The sequence below is a fragment of the Falco cherrug genome, chromosome 3 (assembly GCF_023634085.1).
Source record: "Falco cherrug isolate bFalChe1 chromosome 3, bFalChe1.pri, whole genome shotgun sequence".
Taxonomy (NCBI): domain Eukaryota; kingdom Metazoa; phylum Chordata; class Aves; order Falconiformes; family Falconidae; genus Falco; species Falco cherrug.
Window position 1 is genome coordinate 61,631,175 of NC_073699.1, and position 22,406 is coordinate 61,653,580.

The 22,406-nt window shown below is 38.5% G+C and overlaps 1 protein-coding gene across 6 annotated transcripts in view; it reads left to right on the forward strand.

Annotated features, from left to right (window-relative positions):
• ANKRD12 (ankyrin repeat domain 12) overlaps nucleotides 1-22,406 on the forward strand; it is a 65,920-nt gene that overhangs the window by 42,059 nt on the left and 1,455 nt on the right. For 5 of the 6 annotated variants that reach the window (XM_055706237.1, XM_005432009.4, XM_027798788.2 and 2 more), the window contains 6 exons: nucleotides 212-354; nucleotides 1,942-2,089; nucleotides 5,748-10,450; nucleotides 17,372-17,470; nucleotides 19,084-19,227; nucleotides 22,136-22,231. In XM_055706237.1, coding sequence (XP_055562212.1) covers nucleotides 212-354; nucleotides 1,942-2,089; nucleotides 5,748-10,450; nucleotides 17,372-17,470; nucleotides 19,084-19,227; nucleotides 22,136-22,231 — 5,333 coding nt within the window. Of the gene's footprint in view, nucleotides 1-211; nucleotides 355-1,941; nucleotides 2,090-5,747; nucleotides 10,451-17,371; nucleotides 17,471-19,083; nucleotides 19,228-21,071; nucleotides 21,606-22,135; nucleotides 22,232-22,406 lie in introns of those variants that run through there. The other variant, XM_055706238.1, reaches the window with a different exon arrangement.

The following is a 22,406-nucleotide window of genomic DNA, read 5'->3' on the forward strand; positions in this document are numbered from 1 at the left end:
AATTTAATCACAGTAAAATTTGGAATTTGGCATGAAGCTTGAAGTTGATAAAGCATGTGTTTTGCATCAGATGGATGGCATTATCTTCCTGCCAACTACTGTGTGAGAGTTTGAAATGTTTCAAGGCAATAGAAATCTACAGCACAGGAAAAAGAAAAACAACGTAAATCTTCAGCTTTTCAAACTTGCACTTAACTACTCTTCACTGTAGGTTGGACACCACTGCATGAAGCCTGTAATGTTGGTTACTACGATGTTGCTAAAGTCCTGATAGCAGCAGGAGCTGATGTGAACACACAGGGCTTGGATGATGATACGCCACTTCATGATTCTGCTAGTAGTGGTCATAGAAATGTGAGTACTGGGAGAGTGGGAAGGGAAAAAATAAGTGGTTTGAAATGCACAGTCTTTAGAACAAATCCTAACTGTCCTGATAGCTGTCATATGGTTTTATAATTCTGCTTCTGCTGTTTTGGGTTCATCTTAAAGCTGTTCTGATTTTCATCTTGCTTTTCATTTTACTTCTATCACCAGATATTTTCTACCCTATCTGTTTTCTTAAATGTTTAAAAGTTTCAGTTTTACTTTTTTACTAAAACACTTAAAATTACTTTCTTTTAAGACTTCTACTGTATAGAATTCTCACAGTGCTATGGATATGCTATCCAAATAGTACGTGCTGTGTATGTATATATATATATATATAGATGTATAAACATTTAAAGCTATATAGCCTACATGTATTTTTACATCTTTGTTTATGGACTTTGACGCAGAGCACTGATGTATGTATATTCTTAATATTTTTTTTTGATTTGCCAATAATTACTTAGCAGAGAGGATAAATGGAGGACTGTAGGTATTTTATATTGCTTTCTGAATTTGTTCTAGTTTTCTGCTAGATGCAGAAATGACTCCACTCTCCTTTTAGATCTCTTTTATTTCATTGCTCTGTATGATTTGCTGTATAAAGCAGAAAATAGAAAACATCCTTAAGTATACCTTCCAAACAAGATGTTCGGTTTGAAAGGATCTTCTGGAAAAGCTAGAGAAGTGAATTAAGATAATCTGATTGGGAAACTTTTATTAACTGTTCAGTAACTGTTTCTTATGGGTATCTAAAAAAAGTGGGTATTTACTACAGTTTTATGCAAGTTTGACCTAGACTTTTGGAGAACAGGACCTCTTGCTTGTCTGGTTTCAGTATATGTATCTGAGACCATCTCACTGACATTATGTATTGGAAAAACTCTGAAGTTTCATGTTAACATACCACAGTCTGGTGAAATTCCCCATTCTTAACATGTAGGACCAAAAAAACAGTAACCCATACTGGATGCTGTGCTGAAAATGAAGTGGACTTGGTATTGTTGTAACTTCAATGATTAGTTGCCCTTGATGTTACAGGAATTTATGATTTTGCTGTATTATATTCAGTTGGGGAAGGGTGTAGTTTGTTCTTCCACTAAGATATTTGGATCTCTGTCAGGGCTTTTCTGAAATGCTGTGGTAACCAATGCTGCTAGTACTTGAAAAACTTCCCTGTTCCTTAGGGTTAAGTTCTATAAAATTCAGAGCAAGGAGGTGAATCAAGTGCAGAAGAGCACCAAGCTTGGTAGGTGAGGAACCAGATGAATTGTTGAGGAAACGCTAGAACAGCAAGAACAAAAGGCCACTGTTGCTTTTATTTATGATGGTGCCACATCTGTATAACAGAGGGACAACTTTCTTTAGTCTTCCCCGTTACCTCTTCTAACAGGCAGATTACATATACCTGGACTTAGCATTCTAGTTGCTGAAGACTTGCTTTCCAGTCTCAGTTTCATAGGTAGGAGTTTAGGATCTCATATTAGTTATCCACATTCGTGTGCAATGGGAGATATTTATGCTGGTCAAGTAACGTTGTGGAACACCTGAAAGTTAATTTATTTAATTTTGCAGATTGTGAAGCTGTTGCTTCGACATGGTGGAAATCCATTTCAAGCCAATAAGCATGGGGAGAGACCTGTTGATGTTGCTGAAACTGAAGAGCTGGAAATGCTATTGAAAAGGGAGGTGCCCATCTCTGATGATGATGACAGTTGCTCAGGTGAAAGTAGCCATTTAATTGCTTACTTCAGGTGCATCAATTTGGCTGAAGTTAGGTGGTTTTAATCTTTTGCATAACATTAGCTATTAAAGAGTTGCTGCAGGTAGCAGTTGCTATTGTTGTTTCCTGCTTTTAGAGGTAGTTTTCAAATCTTTTGAGTTGATTTATCTGAAATATTTATCCTGACCTTTTTCCAGCCCCTCTGCCTAATAAGCCAGTCCCCCTCTCCTTAATAAGCCCTACCTCAGAATGGTGGGTTTTCCAGAGAAAGATACAGAGAAAAATCGTGTTTATTATACTACGAAGTGGTTTCTGAGAGGTCTTCTTGGGGGAAAATATCCCCAAAGTCACTTGCTTCATGGGCTTAGTAGATGAGTTGGCAGCTAGTGTCACACGTGGGTAAAACTTACACTTGGTAAAGAAAAATCCTTGCCAGTGGGCGAATCACAAATTTGTGAAGGTGACCAGGTAGTAGCTTGCTTACATGGAGGCAGTAATTCTTGGCCCCAACTGTATTTCTGAAGATTATGGTACAGGTATCACCTCTTGGGACACAGAAAGAACTGTTTTCTCCTTGGAAGCAAAAGATTCTTGACAACAAGTAACTTGAGTGCAGGGAGCAACTTCTCATTCTGCTTTCACAGAATCTTCAGGAATTCAGATCCTTTTGAGTAAAAGAAATCAGGTGGATTGAAAACTAGCTGAATGGCCAGGCCCAGAGCATGGTGATGAGTGGCACAAAGTTTAGTTGGAGGTCAGTAACTGGCAGTGTACTTCAGGCGTCAGTACTGCGTCCAGTTGTGTTTTACCATCTTCATTAATGACTGGGACAGAGTATGCTGTCAGGAAGCTTGCTGATGGCACAAAACTGGGAGGAGTGGCTGATGTGCCAGAGGTTCATGCTGCCCTTCGGAGGGGCCTCAGTAGGCTGGAAAAATGGACTGGCAGAAACCTCTTGAAGTTCAACAAGGGGAAATGTGAAGTCCTGTACCTGGGGGGAAACAACCCCAGGTACCAGTACAGGCTGGGGTCTGACCAGCTGGAGAGCAGCTTTGCAGAAAAGGCCGTAGGGGTCATGGCGGACACCAGGTTGAACATGAGCCAGCAGTGTGCCCTTGCAGCAAAGGTGGCTGATAGTGTCCTGGGCAGCACTAGGAGGAGCCTTGCCAGCAGGTCGAGGGAGGTGATCCTGCCCCTCTGCTCAGCACTGGTGAAGTCACAGCTGGAGTGCTGGGTCCAGTTCAGGGGCTCCCCATTATGAGAGAGACATGGACATACTGGAGAGAGTGCAGTGAAGGGCCCCAAAGCTGCTGAAGGGACTGGAGCATCTCTCCTGCGAGGACAGGCTGAGAGAGCTGGGGCTGCTAAGCCTGGGGAAGCGAAGGCTCAGGGGGATCTTACCAGTGTACACAGATACCTGAAGGGAGGGCGCAAAGAGGGCAGGGCCAGGCTCTTTGTGGAGGTGCCCGGTGACAGGGCCAGAAGCAAAGAGCACAAGCTGAAACACAGGAGGATCCCTCTGAACAGCAGGAAACATTTTTTACTGTGAGGGTGACCAGGCACTGGCTCAGGTTGCCCAGGGGGAGGCTGTGGAGTTTCTGTCCTTGGAGATACTCAAAAGCTGTCTGGACACAGTCCTGGGCAACGGGTTCTGGGTGTCCCTGGTTCAGTGGGGCATTGGCTCAGATGACCACTAGATGTTCCTTCCAACCTCAACCATTCTGTGATCCTGAAAATAACAGGAGGGAGAGCATCGTGTCACATGAACGTTAAAGTCAGTTTCTTTTCCCCTAACAATAAAAAAAAAAAAACAAAAAAAAAAAAACAAAAAAAACCAACAAAACCAAACCAACTAAACAAATTAACAAAAAAAATAAAAGATCAAAAACAAATGGCTAGGAATGTTTTCTGTTCAAGATTTCACTGTAGTTCAAGCCAAATAAAAAAGTCATGTTGTCCTATGTAGAGCTAGTGAATGTTCTGATGTAGTGTTAACTTTTTTGGCATTAGAATAATATGAAATACATGCATAGTAATTCCGTTTTAAGGGACAGTCACAGCATTGCTCCACAGAATCTACTTAAGCTTAGCTACATCATTAATCTGAGAAAAATATTTTTATATATGCCACATAGAAACTTGTTACTATTTAGCAATTGATTCCTCAACAGTTGTGTGTCAGCGCAGGGTATTGCTTAGTTTCCATGGGCTGCTTTCCAAGAGGAGCAGAATGTTCTCTGTAGTTTCTCAAGGAGTCAGGATTAGATAATAGGTGATCTGTCTCTTGCACTTCCATTGCTTTATCTTTAGTCATGAAAGAGTAAGCTCCCTGATGTGTTTGGAATGGGGAAAGACTATTAAGAGCAAAGCAAATAGGGATACGGAAGAGAGAAGCACCAACTACCTTGTAGGAAACGGGTGAAGGGAAGCCACAGAGAAAGGAGTGGTTAGAGTTAAGGCAGGAAGATGATGCCATGTATAGTATGGGCAAGGAGGGATGTATATAAAAAGCTGGTAGCACAAAACTAGTAATATGTTCTGGGTGCATCAGATAACATAGAAGATAATAGAGACTTCTGACATCTATTTTATGGATAGTGTTGTTGAATAAAAAAGAGCTGAGAAGCCTGTTGGCAAGGTATGTGTCTTAATCACCATGTACTGGCAGTTGGATCTTACTGGACATGAGGGGGAATCTTGCAGCAGAAAAACTATTTTTTTCTTATTCAAACTTTTGATGCATTGAAACTGCTTCATCGCTTCCCTTACACTATTATTTCAAACTCATCTGTTACTTTTTTTTCAGTACATCAAATCTCTAGTCCATGGTACTGAATAATACAATACTCAGTTATTTTTAACAAGCAAACCGATAGACTCAGCTGAAGAGGCTTGATTTGGAACCTTATCTGGAGGGAACAATACATCCAGAAATACTACTTAAAGATTTTTTGAGGTCTAGATTTTTGTGTGATCAGGTGGTGATAACACTTCATAATGTTCCTTAAAATGTAATTTTAGCAACAGTTGAGAGGTTTACATTTTGGACTTCCAAGTCCAAGATACCCAGTACAATATACTTGCTCCATGCTGTGCACTCATATAGCGGAGACCAGTTGCAGTGAATTATAGCATGGTCTGCTTTAGGCTGTCCATATTGGGTGCGTAAAGATTCATGAGCAAACTTCTTTACACAAGCAGCTCTTTGTCTTTTAAGAGTAAAATCTTATCTGCCATTGAAACATGACTGAATATTCATGTGGAGAAACATAGCTTAGTTATTAGAGAGCGTAACGGTTGATGAATTGTCTCCTAGAAGAGTGACTCATCATCGTAAGATGTCCTTGAGAAAGAGTCATGTTATGCAGGAATTACACACAGTAGATGTTGTTTACAAAATTTAAAGTGCATTGTTTTTTTGTTAGATTGGGGGATGTAAACACTAATTAATATTTTTACATACCTGAGTGAGAGCTGTTAAGTGTGGGGAGCACTTTGGTTTCATGACCTTTTGTTTTCTCCTAAAAAGCTTAGTTCCAGTGAGAAGATCTGTTGTGATTTGAGTGTTTCTATGACTGCTGAACTGAACTATTTTGTCCTGAGTAAAGTGTGAAGAATGTTCCATCAATATTCAACCAATATTTTTTTCTTACTCTAGATTCTGAAGAAGCTCCATCTGTAAATCCTTCTAGCGTAGAGGCGAATGTTGATTCAGAAGCAGAAAAGGACTCTGTAGCCAATGACAGCAAACAAATGGTCCCTAGTAAGGCACCACTTCCATCTGCTCTTGATGAGTATGAGTTTAAAGATGATGATGAAGAGGAAATGAAAAAAATGGTTGATGACAAACATATTCTTAGAAAAGACCCAAGGAAGGAGGATGAGACAGAAGTTGAGAAGAACAGCTTATTTGTGAAGCAGGAAAAAGTTGTCTTTTCAAAATCATTTAAAAGCAAAAAGCAGAAGCCATCTAGAGTTCTGTATTCAAGTTCTGAAAGTTCAGATGAAGAAGTACTTCAGGACAAGAATATAGTCTCTCCTTGCTCTATTTCAGAGACATCAAGTTCTGATGTAAGAGTGAAGAAAGAATATATGGTTACAAGTGAACACAAGCAAAAAGGCAAAGTTAAAAGGAACGTAAAAAATCAGAGCAAAAATAAAGAGAATCAGGAACTAAAGCAAGAAAAAGAAAACGCTAGAGTAACAAATATAGCTACTTCTGGCTTAGATTCTTTAGATAAAACTAGAGAGGAAGAAACCTTTAAGAAGTCTTTCACCCCAAAAGAAGATTCTTCTTTACATCTGTTCCATATCACTGCTGGCAAATCTCCAAAGCATCCCTGTGGATTAAGCGAAAAGCAGTCAACACCATTAAAGCAAGAAAACACCAAAACTTGCTTATCACCAGGAGGTTCTGAAATAACATTGCAATCAGAATTAGTTCGGTATGATCACAACACTGATTCTGAATATCTAGTAGAAAGTTCTAGTGGCAAGTCTTGCAAGCACAAAGATAAAAGCAAGCATCATCAGAAAGATTTTCACTTAGAATTTGGTGAAAAATCTAGTCCTAAAATTAAAGAGGAAGACAATAGCTCAACATTGGAGAATTCAGAGTATACTCTGAGAAAGATTGACAAGGAGGGTAAAACACTGAAAAAGCATAAATTAAGGCACAAAGAAAGAGAAAAGGAGAAGCACAAAAAAGAGCAGGATGGAGAGAAGGAAAAACATAAACATAAAGATAATGTTAAAGAGGTTCAAAGAAGTATTGAGTTTGACAGAGAATTTTGGAAAGAGAACTTTTTCAAAAGTGATGAAAATGAAGAGACGTTGTTAAATACAGAACATGAATCTCTTTCTTCAGACAAAAAATCAAAGCTAGAAAAAGCTGTGGCAAAAGAAGATAAGCTGGTTAAGGAGAGACAGATCCAGAAAGAGAGAAATGCTAGAGAGGAGAGAGAGAAAGAGAAGAACAAAAAGGAAAATGAGAAGTTTCTCAAGGATGAAAAACTAAAAGATACAAAAGAAGAAAAAGAAGTTACGCTTGCAGATAAAGAGATGGAGTTGTTCTGCTTTGGTGTTAAAGACATGGCAGCCAGCATGCATTTAATAGAAAAAGAAACAGATACTGAAAAGCAGGAAAAGAATTTAAAGGAAAATAAAGAAAAGACTGAAAAGCGAACTTTGGCCAAAGAAAAAGATGTTGAAAAGATAGAAAGAAAAAATGGAGAAAAAGAGAAAAAGGTAAGACATGAATACAAGATGGAGAAAGAAAAAGCAGAAGTAAATGAAAATACAGAAAAAGTAAAGGAGAGGCCCTGTTCCCAGCAAGGGGAAAGATGCCCTAAGGAAAATGATAAGATAAAAAGCACAGGTAGTCTTAAAAAACTTGATGACAAAGAAAGAAATAAAGAAAAAACTGATAAGAAGCATGATAAAGAAAAGGCTGATAAAGACAGGCATTGGGCTGAAAGCAAAGAAAAACACTGTACTGAAAGAAAAGTCAAACAGTGTGAAAAAGAATCTGAATGTACTAAATCAGAAAAAAACAGAACTAAAGACAAAGAAAAGGAATTTGAAAAAAAAGACAAATCCAAAGATAAGGAGATCTCAACAGTAGCAAACTCAAAACACATGCAAGAGGAAAGGAGATGCAGTATTACAGAAAGTAATAAAACAGTGCATGACAAACTGTCATCTCTGAAAGAAAAACCAAAAGACGATTTGTTGAAAACTCCAGATGGTAGAGAGAAAGACAAAAAAGATAAAGATATAGACCGATATAAAGAGAGAGACAAGCATAAAGATAAACTGCATCAAAGTAGTTTACTAAAACTAAAACTTGAACATGAGAAACCTAAGCCTAAACCAGCTCCTGCTCCAAAAGATGCTAGACCTAAAGAAAAAAGATTAGTCAATGATGATTTAATGCAAACTAGCTTTGAAAGAATGCTTAGCCTTAAGGATCTGGAAATAGAGCAGTGGCATAGAAAACATAAAGAAAAAATAAAGCAGAAAGAGAAGGAACGTTTAAGAAACCGTACTTGTTCAGAACTTAACAAGATGAAAGAAAAACAGAAACACTCATTAGCTGAAGTAAAAAGCAAAGAACTGATTCGTTCAAAAAGCTCAGAGCTGCCAGATGTTTGTGTAAAGGAAAAACAGCTGAAAGACGCCACAAGTAATAGATCGCAATCAGTAGACACCAGAACCGTAAATGTTATAAAGCCTTCATTGGTTTCAGATAATTCAAATAGATCCCCCAAATTAGAAAGTGAAAAGACAAGTCTGAGCTCCAGATCAGTGTCCATGGTTTCAGTTGCAAGCTCTGAGGATTCTTGCCATACCACAGTAACTACTCCAAGGCCTGCACTCGAATATGATTCAGATTTTATGCTAGAAGGTTCTGATTCCCAAATGTCTTTTTCACAGTCACCATTTTTGGCAAGTGCCAAATCACCGGCCCTTCTTGAAAAAGAGACCGATGGTCTTGCCGAGTTGCCAGATCGCATTAAGCCACCTTTTGCAAACAGGCTTCCACCAATGTACATTAGATCAGCATCTGTTGAAGATGTTAAACTGGTTTTAAATGAGTGTAGACCTGTTGTAGAGGTTCGAAGATGCAGCATGCCTGCTGCTGTTTCTGAACACAGCAAACAGCCTCGAGCATCAGAAGAAAATAATCAAAATGCTCCTCCATCAGCTCAGACTTATGCTAGCACTTCTCCTAAACCAGAACTGCTATGTAACGTGCTTGAAAGAGATTGTCAAAGTAGTATGTCTAGTTTGCAGTCGAACTTTACATCATCTCCAACTGCAGCTGTTAGCAGCAAGCAGGCAACAACGGGTACAAGTACCATTAAAAATATTGCTCAGCTGGGCCCTCCAGAAGACTGTAATATGCGTTTAGAGCCATGTAGTCAAAGTGGTGTGACTCAGCAAACCAAACCGTGGGATGTGCCTTTTGACGGACTTAATCCATTAAACAATGAGTTTAACAGCTCAGGTTATGGTGTATCAGAACAAGATACTAACAGTGTTACAGCAGTGCATAATTCTGAAAACAGGACGTTAAAAGAGCAACAAGTATCTGAATTTTTGCCTCAGCATCCTGAAATTAAGGGAGGTTCCAGTTCTCAAGAATCTGCATCATTTTTGCCTTCACAGTTGCTTTATTCTTTACCTATCCAGCCACTCCCAGATGTATCTAAACACATTTCTCTACCAGGCATTAGCAGTCAAGATTCATCATTTGTACAACAACAAAATCCAGTTCAAACTACAACTTCTACTTTGGAGACAGATGCTACTAGTACCAGAGAGCTGGAAAATGCTTTCTTCCCTTCAAACATTAAGGCGGCTGATGCACCCATTGCTGTACTTTCTGAGAGCTCTGTGAAGGATACTTTACAGAGCAATGAAAGGGTGAATGAATTACCTACAGTACCGTTAGAAAAAGATATTCCTGAAAGTGATAGCAATTCACAGTTAAATGTAAATTCATACACATTCAGTAAAGTTGTTTGTAAGAATGCTCAGAGTGAAGAGGATAGTAACACAGCAGATGCTTCAGACATTAGAAATGAAAAAGGCCAACAAGAAAAGTTGGTTTCAGTGCATGTTGTTGATAATAAAGCTGATGTTGATCTCTGTGAACTAAGTTCAGGAATGTCAAAGGGAATTATGAACGAATCGGCTAATAAAAAACCCTGCACTGCAGACAGAGAAAATGTGTTGACAGATGATTCACCACAGTACTCCTCTTTATCTAATTTGGAAAATAGTTTACAACAGATTACACAGGAAGAGGTGCATAAATACAGCCAAATAGTTAAACTAGAAGAAGAAATTGCGGAGGATCAGAAGGTGGAACAACAAGAAGTACCTCAAAGAATCACGAGGAACAGAGCAAATATGCTTGCTAACCAGGGTAAGCAGAATCCTCTTGGCTGCATGCAGACATCAGAAAAAGAGTCTGAATCGTCAGCATCTATGAAAGCAAGGATTAGATTAACTGAAGAGGATGATGCTCAGGTACATCATCCACGTAAACGAAAGGTGTCACGTGTGCCTCAGCCTGTGCAAGTGAACCCTTCTTTACTGCAGGCTAAGGAGAAAACCCAGCAGTCACTGGCAGCTATTGTTGATTCTTTGAAACTTGAAGAGATTCAGCCATACAGTTCTGAGAGAGCAAACCCTTATTTTGAGTACTTGCACATAAGAAAAAAAATAGAAGAGAAGCGTAAATTACTGTGCAGTGTTATTCCCCAGGCACCTCAATATTATGATGAATACGTGACCTTCAATGGCTCATACCTGCTGGATGGCAATCCCTTGAGCAAGATATGCATCCCAACTGTAAGTAACATGGTCTTTAAATAAGTAAATGTTTTGGTTTTAGTTTTGTAACTTTCATAGTCTTCCTAACTTGCTTCTGAATATTCATGCTGAAAATAGTAACTTAGTATATGTCAAATTAATATTGACCAGTAATGTCGTATTTAAAAGCCCCATTCAGTGGCAATAAAAACAGTGGTTTGACAGTCATTGCAAGATGAACAGTCATGTATGACACTTGTAAAAGGTACCTAGACAAATATTGTATTTCAAAGCATTTACTACTGTAATACCTACCCTCTCAAAAGTGAAGTCAGTTGTTGAGAGCTTCTCTGAATTTCTGCTGGCAATAATTTGGTTAATACTAATTCTTCAAAGCTGTCACATTTGGGGTGGGGGGGGTGTGTGTGTGTGTGTGTGGATGTGCAGTGCTTCAAAATATTAAGTCCCTCACCAAAAGTTTTAAGTAGGAGAGTACCTGCTAGCTATCTCAGTTTCTCCTTAGTACTCCCAAGAGCAGCAGATGTAATCTGCTGTGTCCCAACTTCTGTAATCTATCGATTTAAAGTGTTCTGAATTCTGTTTAATAATGTGAAATTCTTTTCCTTTTCGCTGAAGGCCATCCATAGTTTAGGGGCATTTGTTCGGTTCTGGGCTCTCTGTAGTTCTGACACGAGCATATTGGGCATATGTCTGATAACAGCTGTGGGGGAGGTCTGTGCAATGCAGAACATAATTGGCTTAAATGCAGTTAATATTGCTGTTTGCTATGGAGGTGCCCCTCAAGGTGTCACACAGTAACACGGTCACTGCTGTTGAGGGTTTTCTGAAGAACTATTACTTCTGGGAGTAGGAGGTTTACTATTTCTCCACCTATTATCTGACCCATTTAAAATGCTCTAGTTCTGAGGTAAAACATATTAGCTTAAACCTGTTTGAATGGTTTAACTTAACACACATAATACCTGAAATAGGCTAAAAACACATATTTTATTTCCTAAAGCAGTTTTTTGGCTGACATACAGTAGCTTCATAATGTCAGAATTTAGTAGCGGTTGATTGTATGCCTATTCCTTAACATGCGTCAAGTTAGGAAAAGTCTGTTTAGGACTACTGGGGAGAATATCTTAATCCTTGCGTGGCAAAAATGCCTACTAAACTTGAGCTGTTTGTGTGTATGAAATCTCGTAAGCACAAGCCAAGCATCCAGTCTTCAGCCTCTCTATTTCTGAACAGGTTAGTTACATTGACTCCATTTAAGATAACTTGCCCCTGCTAAAGGATGTTGCCTTAGCTTTTTCCAGTAGAGTTGAAGATTCTTTTGATTAAGCAATGAACTCAAATGTAATACATGAAAGTAAATTGTAAAATGTTTGCTTCGTTCCAGAGGTAGTCATAATCCCCTGTATAGACTGTTTCCTCTCATTCTTCTTCCACTGTGCCTGCTATGTCTGCCCAAGAGAATTAATGTGTATCCTCTTAATGTGAAGTGAGTTCTTTTATTTGATGGTGACCACGGTTCTTTGAAGTTAGTAGATCACTTGTAATCTGAGGAAAGATGTGGGTAAGATGACCCACATCTACTTGGTCTGTAAGTGAACTAGGATGTATAGTAAGCTTTGCTACAGTGTACCAGGCTGTCAGCCTTCCCCAGGCTACAGGTTTCTCAGTAGCTGTTGCAGCTTCTGAAATGTATCGTTATCACTGGAAGCAGAGATTTTTTTGATTATTTTTTATATATATGTATATATAGCAGCTGCTAGTCAAGTACATACTGTTTCCAAGCTGCAGCTTACTGCTTTGGCATCACACTTCAGTGCTTAATTTGGGATAAGCAGAAAGTGGAGAAGCATGGCATGTATTTTTCCTTGGCCCACTTCTACCTGGGCAGTAGAATTCATTTCCCTGTCATAAATGGCAGTATATGTAGGTACTGTAAGAAAGGGAGACATAGTAAAGCCACTGCCTCATGCTTCCTTCGTATGTCTCATGCTGTATATAATAGGGATCTGCAGTTCATTAAAATAAATTTAGGTAGTAGGGTAGCACAAATTCTTGGGCAACTTAAGTTCAGGAGATACCAGAGACAAATGTGTGTTCCCCATTCTCAATGGCTTTTAATTACTTGTTAAAAACCTCTTTAAAAAGTTGATAAAAATGTGAATATGTACTTGAAGGATTACAGTCATTGATTTTTATCTCATTTAGATTTTTGGGTTGCGTCCCTACACATACATGTTCTGGTGATAATGATGTTTAAACTGTAACTTGTTTTGTATATGCTTCCGTGGTACTGTTAAATCTTCTACAGCTGTGGAAAGAACAGGTGGAGATTTTTATTCCAGGCTGTTCGGAGCAAAAGGGAAGGAAAAAAGTTGTGAGAATCCAAAAGAAATTATGAGAAAATTGATTTTTATTTCCTTCAGGAGTAAAGTGTAAGAAAGTAGCATCTTTAAAGCATAGTTAGTTTTAATCTATCAAGGGAAATACTTCAAGCATCTTAGTTTTGCCAGAAAAATAATCTACAATGCAGCTAAATGCTTTGTTTAATTACTGTCACTTGTTTAAATGTACCGTTTTCACAAAATTTCTCATGTTTCTTTGCACAAAAAAGATAACATTTAAAAAATTATTAGTAGTTCTAGCTGATTTATTAGTAGCTTCTTCAGAGCTTGCTTGTGTATACAATTTAATAATTTTAGTTCGGCACCATTGAAAATCTCAATCATAATAGTGCCTATGACAAATACCATAAAAGGAGTATTGCTAAACCAGATATCATTTCATGCTCAGAAATATTTATTTATGTGTATATTGTACACATTGTCCAACAACATGAAAAGAAGGGCTATGCCTAGCCTCTCCACAGTTGTGGAATATTAATACCATGTACATGTTGTTATGCATATAACGTGTAATTTAATGGTATGGTGCAATGGTAAAACGACTTTTCTCTTGGGATTCTTTTTAAATTTCTCCTTTCATGGTTCTTTAATGATTCTCTGTTAACCTGATTTTTGCCTTATGGATGTACATTGGCTATGGGAAAGTAGATACTTTTTCTTAAATTATTCCTATATTTTAGATACCACTGTGTGAAGGTCTGTGTGAAGACAATATATTTAGCTCTGACACTCTGAGACTCAGAATAGTTTGTGTAACATGCTGTTCTCTGCATTGGAATTTTAATGATGCGCTATGGTTTATCTGATGAACTGCAAACATCCTGTAGGTGGGAACCAGGAGATGGTGTGCTTAAGTTTGATTTCCACAGCCTTGTTTATGTACTGTAATTTATTACCCATATCACCTAAGGCTGTAAGGATAGTCACATATGAATTGTGGCTTCCCTCTCACCAATGCAAATACAAAACATAAGATAGGGTACATCAGGTCAGTTCAAAACAGAAGGAAACAAATCTCAATCTTCTAACAGTAAATTTAAACTGCACTTAGCTAAGTTGCCTTTCAGATTGCTAAATCAGTATGTTCGGCAGGGTTCAGTTGCCTTTATCTGTACAGCCTCCTGAGAAGAGATACCAAGATGATTAATTTCCAGCTTCAGATGGCTATCTAGAAGATACGTTTCTAGTAAAAGGGTTTCTGTCCAGTTTCTGACCTTCCTGTAGAAACTTAAGTGGTAAAAGCTTATGTTAGTGATGTTACCAGAAGCTTGCTTCCTGAATGCTCAAATATGATAGCAATAGAGCAGGCCAGTTGATTTGAGTGGCACAGGCGAGGGGAGATAGAGGGATGTGCGATAATAATTGCAGAAAACTTGTGTATGTGTGAATTTTGAGTTAGCTTCAGTGTTGTTGTTCTTTGTAAAAGACACAAATAAGGACTGAAGGTTTACAGAGTGGTGGTCTAGTAGTAGTAGTTATGCAGAATTCAAGGCACGCAGGGAACACGTTTAATTGATTTTCACGTGTTGGAGATGGAGAGGGTATGTCTTTGACCTCAGTGATGGCTGAACGAACCTGTTGCAGCGGCGGCTGCCTGGTGCAGCGGGACAAAGGTGAAAGACTGAGCTCCATCTGGCTCTTCTGGGTGGTTTCTCCGGCTGGGATTACAAAATACTGGAGAAGGCAGGACCCCTTTGCCTCCCTCTCTTCCACATGGAGTCTGAGCCCTTAAGAAACTAGTTTGATAATTTATTTTGGTTATAAAAAAAAAAACCCTGAGGGCACCTTTTCCTTTTGGCATTCAGTGTCATGCTCTGTTCTTGCAAGTCCAACATACGTGTTTGTGTTCTCCCAACAGGCTTTTTGAGGTCTGGTTACGAACAGCCTCTCAGATCTGAGGCCAGAGGGGCTCCTCCGGCAATTCCTGCCTTGAGCCCCTCAACTTTGGTTTCTTCCCAGACGGGGCGGTGGGTTCCCCTGCCCGAACGCGGGGCTTGTTCACCAGCAGGCGTGGTGACACCACTCGGATGGCGCTCGCAGGCGTTAAGGGTGTGAAGGCCGGCTTCCCGTGTTCCCGAGGAGAGGAAAAAAAATTCGTCATTTCAGAAATTACTCAAAACAGAATCAGCCCCGTGTTCAACTTTGTTTTGGGAGGCGGTGTAGGGCTGGCTGGAGCGAAGCGTTTCTAAGTGCATGCCGAGGGCGGGCTGATCCCCGGGACCCGAGGCACCGGTGGCCGCCGCACAGGCAGCCCATCGCGGTGCCGCTGGGGCTCGGTGCCCGCCCGGGGCGGCGGCGCTGGCGCCCGGCGGGCCCGCATGGCCGCAGCCCGCAGCCTCAGCCGCCTCCGCGGCGCTAGGGCGCCCCCTGGCGCTCGGGAGGCGCCTGCCCGGCCGCGGGCCGGCGCTGCCGCTGGGGCTGCTGGGCACGGGGCGGCCGGCACGGCGCCCATCGGGTACTGCAGCTGGGGGCGAGCGGCATCTGCCCGGGGGCACAGTCCGCATGGATGTTTAAGGAAAAATCCGTACAAGCTTGCCGTGTAGGTAATTTAAGTCATTTTCAGTTATCTGCTGTGGCATTGGTTGGGATTTCCGTTGCAAAACTAAACAGTCCATAAATTCAAGGGAATAACGCTTCATCATATTTGAAACTGTTCAGCTGATACGGGTGCTCGCCAGCCCCGAAATTTTTATTTCTGGACAACGTGGCTGCATAAACTCAAATAATTTTTATAGACAGGTTGTTTATCTTGCCTCATGCTGTGTGCTTCTCGGTTAGCAAAAGCACTGAGATTTTTGAGAGATCTTTCGGGGCTTAGTAAAATTAATTAAATAAAAGCTTGGTGTTACTACAAGCATCTTGTCTTATGTTATTGAAAGACTATGACTGCACTGTTGCACTGTGTCAGGAATGCAAAGTTTCTGGGCAAAACGAGACTGCGGCGTATCTCGGGCTGAATTTAAATACACTGATACCCATTGTGATTGAGACAGATTATTGCAGTAGATGTTTGTGGTTTGGGTTTTTTTGTTGTGTTTGTTTTTAATACTGATGACTTATACAAAATGGGATATGCCGTAAATGTTACCCACTAGTTTGGGAGCCAAACTGTTTTCCTTGAGGGAAGTGAAGCATATCTTGCTTAGTAGTTTGAAACGTGAAGGAGTTTAATGTCGTTTTATAGTAAATAATAGCTTCAGGAATGAACTGCACTTAGTTACTCAGTATGTTCTTTAATTCCAAACACATTGGCTGACTTCCACTTGGGGAAAAAAATGTCCTGAAATAATTTTCCAAGATAAAATAATTGAGTAACTGTTGGTAGATAAATAACTTTGTTACTAGAGTGTAATATTGCGAGATCGATACTAGTCATGCAGTGTGTCCGTATTTTCATAATGGATTTGTTGGGTTTTGACAGTTGCAGTATCCATATTATTGAACAGAATTATGTCTATGTGTTTGTGGTAAGTACAAGTTAGAGTATCATACCTGTAGGTATGTATTTCAGCTGTGGTTTCTGAGTATCAGTGGTAGTAAGCAGTATGTCATTTAGTTTTGATGCGTCTTTCCAAAGCAGTATCAATGCTTTTACATCAAGTGGTTGTTAAAAAACAATACTGAACTGGCATATAGAAAAGTGAACTTTTGGTGGAGCCTTAAAAACTCCCAGGATGTTTATTAGTTACTTCTCAAGAAACATCTGATTTCTGCAGTAGCTGTGAGGGCTCCAGGTGCCTTTTCAGTGTGGCATACAGCTCAGTCCAGAGAGTAATACCGGTTGTTTACTATAACTGACTAAAAATGCAAAACGTTTAGAATATAGCCAATCAGTAACAGTGTTGACAGCTCGCTCAAGTTTTTTTTTTTTATTATTTTTATTTATTTGTTTGGCTTAGGCATAAGCTTTTTTAAAAAAATTATTTGAATAACTGACATGAAGAAACACTTTTCCAAGCTACTGCCTGGGGCTCTGGTGTACTTTTTGTTCTTGCCTGTGTTCTGTGTGATTGTAAGATTAGGAATATGGTTGGTTATCTTCTGTGCCCTATAAAATGCCAGTGACACTCTATAGATGTATCAAGTGACTGACTTTTTTTTAGCAATATTTTTCTTATTTTGCTCTTGTATTTGGCTAGGCATTTTTGAACTTCTCAAAATGAACAGCTATGCTTTAATGAGTCTTTAAAATTGACAGTAACTTTTATTTTTACTATCTTACAATGTATAACCCTTTCAAAGAACAGCTCTGGCATGCTGACAGTGTCTCGTTAAAAGCACTAAATAGTTTGAAATGCCATTTCAGTTAGGTTTATTAACTTTTTAAGGTAAAGATTCGTTAAAACCTTCTATTGCAAGTGCATTGAAGTCACATAATTAATGGAATGTATGAAACTGTTGTATCTTCCCTAAAAAATACCTTGCATATGTTTTGGAGGGTTGTTTTTTTAAAAAATAAATGCTTGTATCATATAGGCAATGTTAAACATGTGTTAAATATATATTAATGATGCTATTTATAAAACTTTTTCCACAGATTACACCACCTCCCTCACTGTCAGACCCACTTAAGGAACTATTTAAACAACAGGAGGTTGTAAGGATGAAACTACGTTTACAGCACAGTATTGAAAGGGTAAGAATAAAGTAATCTATTTTTTTATTTCCCGACTTTAAGCTTTAGGGTTTTTTTTCTTTTTCAATGGACAGACTATATTTTGCTCAATTTAACAGTGCTTTAGAAATAATACGCCTTCTATCCAAACTTATGAATTGGAGAAACTTCTAAGTAAAAAAAAAAAGTTTTGACAACTGTTAGTAGAATACTTATGTTAATAAGAGCAGCTTTTTCCTGTTAATTGCTCTAAGATGTGGCCCAGATTTTTCCCATGGGGAGTGGGAAGAAAGCTGCAGACTAGTTTTGAAAGCTAATGATGGTGTAGACTTCAGAACCAAACTGTCTGAGTTAAAAGAATTGAAGCAAGAGTAAAATCCATTTTCATAGTCTTAGAGCCATATGTGTCTTCTAAAATATAATTTGCAATATTCTGCTTGTAAAAGCAGCCTGAGATTGTTAGAAGTACATCTGTAGGCTTCACTGAATTTGAACACAGAAATTGAGAAAATATTCCTGGTTTAAGAGTATTCTTTATTTTTAAGCTGCCAAAACCTTTTTCCTTGGCAGGGTAGATTTAGGTGTCTTGTCAGTATTGTGAGCCAGATTGCTTGAGGACACAGACAGGACCTGTTTCTCACATGGAATGTATCTTAAGGATTTCTACACGGTTATATGAGCAGCTGGCTCATTAAAATGTGATGTGGTAGTTTTTTAGTTAAGTTGATTTCAGTGTGGCTTAACAAACCAGTTGAGGGAGGGGTTTTCCTTGAATTTGATATTTCAGTGTAAAGCTAGGTATAAAAAAAACAAACACAAAGACTGTAAACATAGTTTTAAGTTCTGACTGAAATTTGTAGCCAAAGGAAAGATGCTGCTTTTTCTGTTTTTGCAGCTTTTTATAATCTACCTTTTCTTCCAGTAAAAATTAGAGCCATTATGTTGCTGAGCAGTAAACACACACTATCTTTTATCTCTAAAATTTGGCATATGTTTATTTATTTTGCTAAAATAGACTGTTCTTCAAATCAAATCTACTTTATACAACTACTAAGTTAAGTTTTGTCAAGTAAGCTATATTTTCTTGTCTTGGGTCAGGAAAGAATCTTTGTCCAGCTATGAATTTATGGAGTTTGTGCATGTTGTTTTTTTTTTAAAAAAAAAAAAGGAACCAAACTTTAAATCATCTGCAAATTATATTTCTGCTTCAGTTTACATGGCCATTGTGCCTAGCATGACAAGCATGTCACAAAAATCTTTCTACAGTTGAGACTCACAAATCTATATCCCAACCCTGTGCTCCTCATACCTTTCATCTTCACCTTCAGTAACTAGAACTTGCCTCAATAGCACCAAGTGGAAAATCTGGGCATGACGTTCAGCCAGCAGTGGTGGGGGAGAAGAAGGTGTTTTCAGTTCCGATGTTCAGGGAACACTCTTTGCATCATTAAATTGAAATTTTGGATTTGATTAGATGAACAAACCACTCTTCCCTCCACCAGCCCATTTCCCACGCTGTTCGAAAGTGTAAGCCCTAAAAAAAAATGTTTAAATGAATGGACATCTTTATGAATCAAATGGAAATGCTTAATTTACCAATTGTATATTTTTATCTTGATACCTTATTCAATTAGGAAAAGCTTATTGTTTCTAATGAACAAGAAGTTCTACGTGTTCATTATCGAGCGGCAAGAACGCTAGCTAATCAAGCACTACCATTCAGTGCCTGCACGGTTCTGCTGGATGCTGAGGTTTATAATGTGCCTCTGGATGCTCAGGTAAAGAGATGTATTTCAGAGAAAAAGGGTCTTTTTAGCATGACTCAAAAAAGGAGAGTTTAGGGAGAATTCTGTTCCCATGCTGAAATGGTCATTGATCTGTCTGGAATTAAGGTTTTGAGTATTATAGATTGTTACTTTGATTAGGCCTCATTTGGGTGTACAATAACAAGAGGATATGGGTGTGTATATGCTGGTTTTCTGTTTTGTACCATGTCTGGTTTTCTTTCATCTCCAGAAGTTATGAGAAGGATAAAATGAGAACATTACTCTGATTTTTATGAAAATAGATTTCAGTCATAAACAGAATATTGGAAGCTTACAAATATAGCTTAAACAATAAAAAAATAATATCAGAAGATCATTTTTGTCTGTCGTCCAGAGAACTGGAATGCAGTAGTATGTGAAGTGATGAGACTGGTTTGGGGGAAATGTTTGGTGGAGATATTTGCATTATACTTTTCTCCTCTCTATAAGGCAGTTGTTGGAACTGCTCCATAAAAAATACGACCAACAGTGAAATGTTGAACACTACCAGATGAAATTATTTTTTTCAAAATCACCTCAAGCTCCATAATATCTACATGTGCAGTGTTACCTACACTTTCAATGTTGATATTTAGTTGTGATTAAACCAGTAAATGAGCAGTATAGTTTATGATCTGCATATCTTTTATGGGCTACCACTCAGAGGTTTGCTGCAGCTGTGTCTCTCGTGAGAATACAATGTCATGATGTCAGTATTTTGTGAACAGGTCTGCTAACTAACAAAAATGGGAACAGCATTCAGGACCTGCTTTAGGGACTGTGAGGACCACATAGTGCAAGGAAGAAATTTGATGGTTTGGATGTAATAAAAGTGTTGATGCATTGGATGTTGGGCATTTTAAAATGAAACACCTGTTTTTCCAACATCTGTGTAATTCTACCTTAGTCCTGGAGCCACTTAGAGAATTATTACAGCTTCTAGTGTTTCCTCAATCTGTTACGTTTTCCTCATCTTTATAAAGAACTAGAGCTATGCACAAGGTGATTCACCAGGGGACAGCAGTTCATGGAGACTGTCTTGTTCTCCCGTTTTAAGCTTTATACTGTCAAATTGTATAATCATCGTTTCCTTAGTAAATCTAACTGAAAGGGAAAAAATGAGATTTTTCTCTTCTGTTAGCAGTCCAAATGTCATCGTTAGTTTTGAAGTTCAGAACGTTGTTTGCTTTTTCATGTGCTAATTTAGAGGCCATGAGTTTTTTAGAAATTTAAGATACATCTGAGTTATGCATGTAACTGCACTTTTATAGTTAAATTTTAAAACTGATTCGAAATAAACTGCTTCTATGTTTGAATTCTGTGAAACAAAAGGAATCCTTCTTTCTTTATTGGGGGAGAAGTTGTGGAGTTCTCCCTCTGTCCTGTCCCGTGTTCCCTCCGCCACCAAGTGCTGCAGCTTGTTTGACCATCCATAAAATAAACAGTAGCATTAGTAAAATGCCTGTCCTTCCGCCTCAGTACCTCAACAGCTTTGTGTTTCAGTCTGTGGCAATTTTTCCTAGAAAATTATAATACTGCACATAATGTTCTGCACAAAATGAAATATATTTTTTTATTATAACTGAAATCAATGTTTTAAACTACCAACTTGATGCTTTGATTTAAATTTGCTTCATAGGAAGAATGAAGATGCATAAGAAACCGTTATTTTGTAATATATTCTGTCACTTTTCTGTTACCTCACTAGCAACTCCTTATTTTGTTGTACAGTGAAGAAACATTCTGATGAAACTTTTGTCATATTTGAGCAAATAGCTGGGTAAGACTTGTCAGCTAAGATCTGGTTTATTTTGCAGGAAAATGACCACCTCGGAACTGGTTTTATGGGGTTTGTGGGTCTTTGGAGGCTTGCCTTTATGGCTGCACGTGTTGGGCAGAGCTTGAGAACCGCGTTTACAGTCATACGAAGAAGAGAGGAAAAAGGCCCAAGTTTCTGGTGAACAGACTGTTAGCTGGTCACAGCTCACCTAAATGCCTACAGTTGAGGGTTACATGATCAGTGTTGGTGAAGGCTTTTTCTAGAACCAACCTGTTCAGCTGTCCTTGATATCTGAAATCTCAGCTGTTTTCTAGAGATTTCAGGCTTTTCAGGTTTTTTTCCTGTTCTTGCCCATTGTCAGTGGACAAATTCCTGCAGTGTCCTTCTCCCCACATACACACACAAACCTCCCACTCCGCTCCCAAAAAAGAAGTAACGGTAGCTTGTTCTATTTACTGATTATTATTTAAATGTTAAGTTGGCATAGTCCGGTTTTAGGACTATCTACAGAGTATCTGGAGTTTCTCACGATGGGCAGATGTGACATTCTAAATTCTTATTAAATAATTAATTTAAAAAAACCCTTTTATTGAGTAGGATATAAGATACGTCTGCTCACTTTTTTAAAATCTCCTTTGGGGGATTTTGATGGTGGAAATATTTTTTTATTATTACTTTGTGTAGCAGTTAAGTCAGGCTGCTTAAGTTTTCCTTTATTATTGTTTTTGCTTTTCCCTGAGGGAATATCCATTTAATTTGTTACTGAATTTTAAAGAGAACAAAGATACAGCAATTTTGTGGAAGGATCTGCCTTGTACTGATGAAGACTTTACAGAAAGAATCTTTAAGCCTACTACTTGAAACTTAAAAAATAAAGTACAATAAAAAGCTTGAGGGAATCTGAAAATACCCATTTTTAGTGAGCAGCTGGCTCATAGTGAAAGTGGTGGTCAACATTTATGCTTACATATACCTCGATACTTTGAGCTTATTTTTCCATTTGAAGTATTGTTTATGAAGGTCCTACAAAGTAGGTTTTATGTTTTAAAGTATGTTTAAGTTTGAATCATCAAATAACTTAGACTAAATCTTGTTTTGCAGGCTGATGACAGCAAAACATCAGTGAGGGATCGATTTAATGCAAGACAGTTTATGTCGTGGTTACAGGATGTTGATGATAAGTTTGACAAATTAAAGGTACACTTCTTTGGTTTTCCACTTCAAAAAACCCAAAAAAACAGCAAACCAAAACTCTAATGTCACTATGAAGATTAGATGAATAAATAGATGAATAAAGAGTGGATTTCTATGCAAAATCATAGGCTGTTGTAGAGGTTTTAAGGGCAACATAAAGGAGAGTCTAGCGGTATAA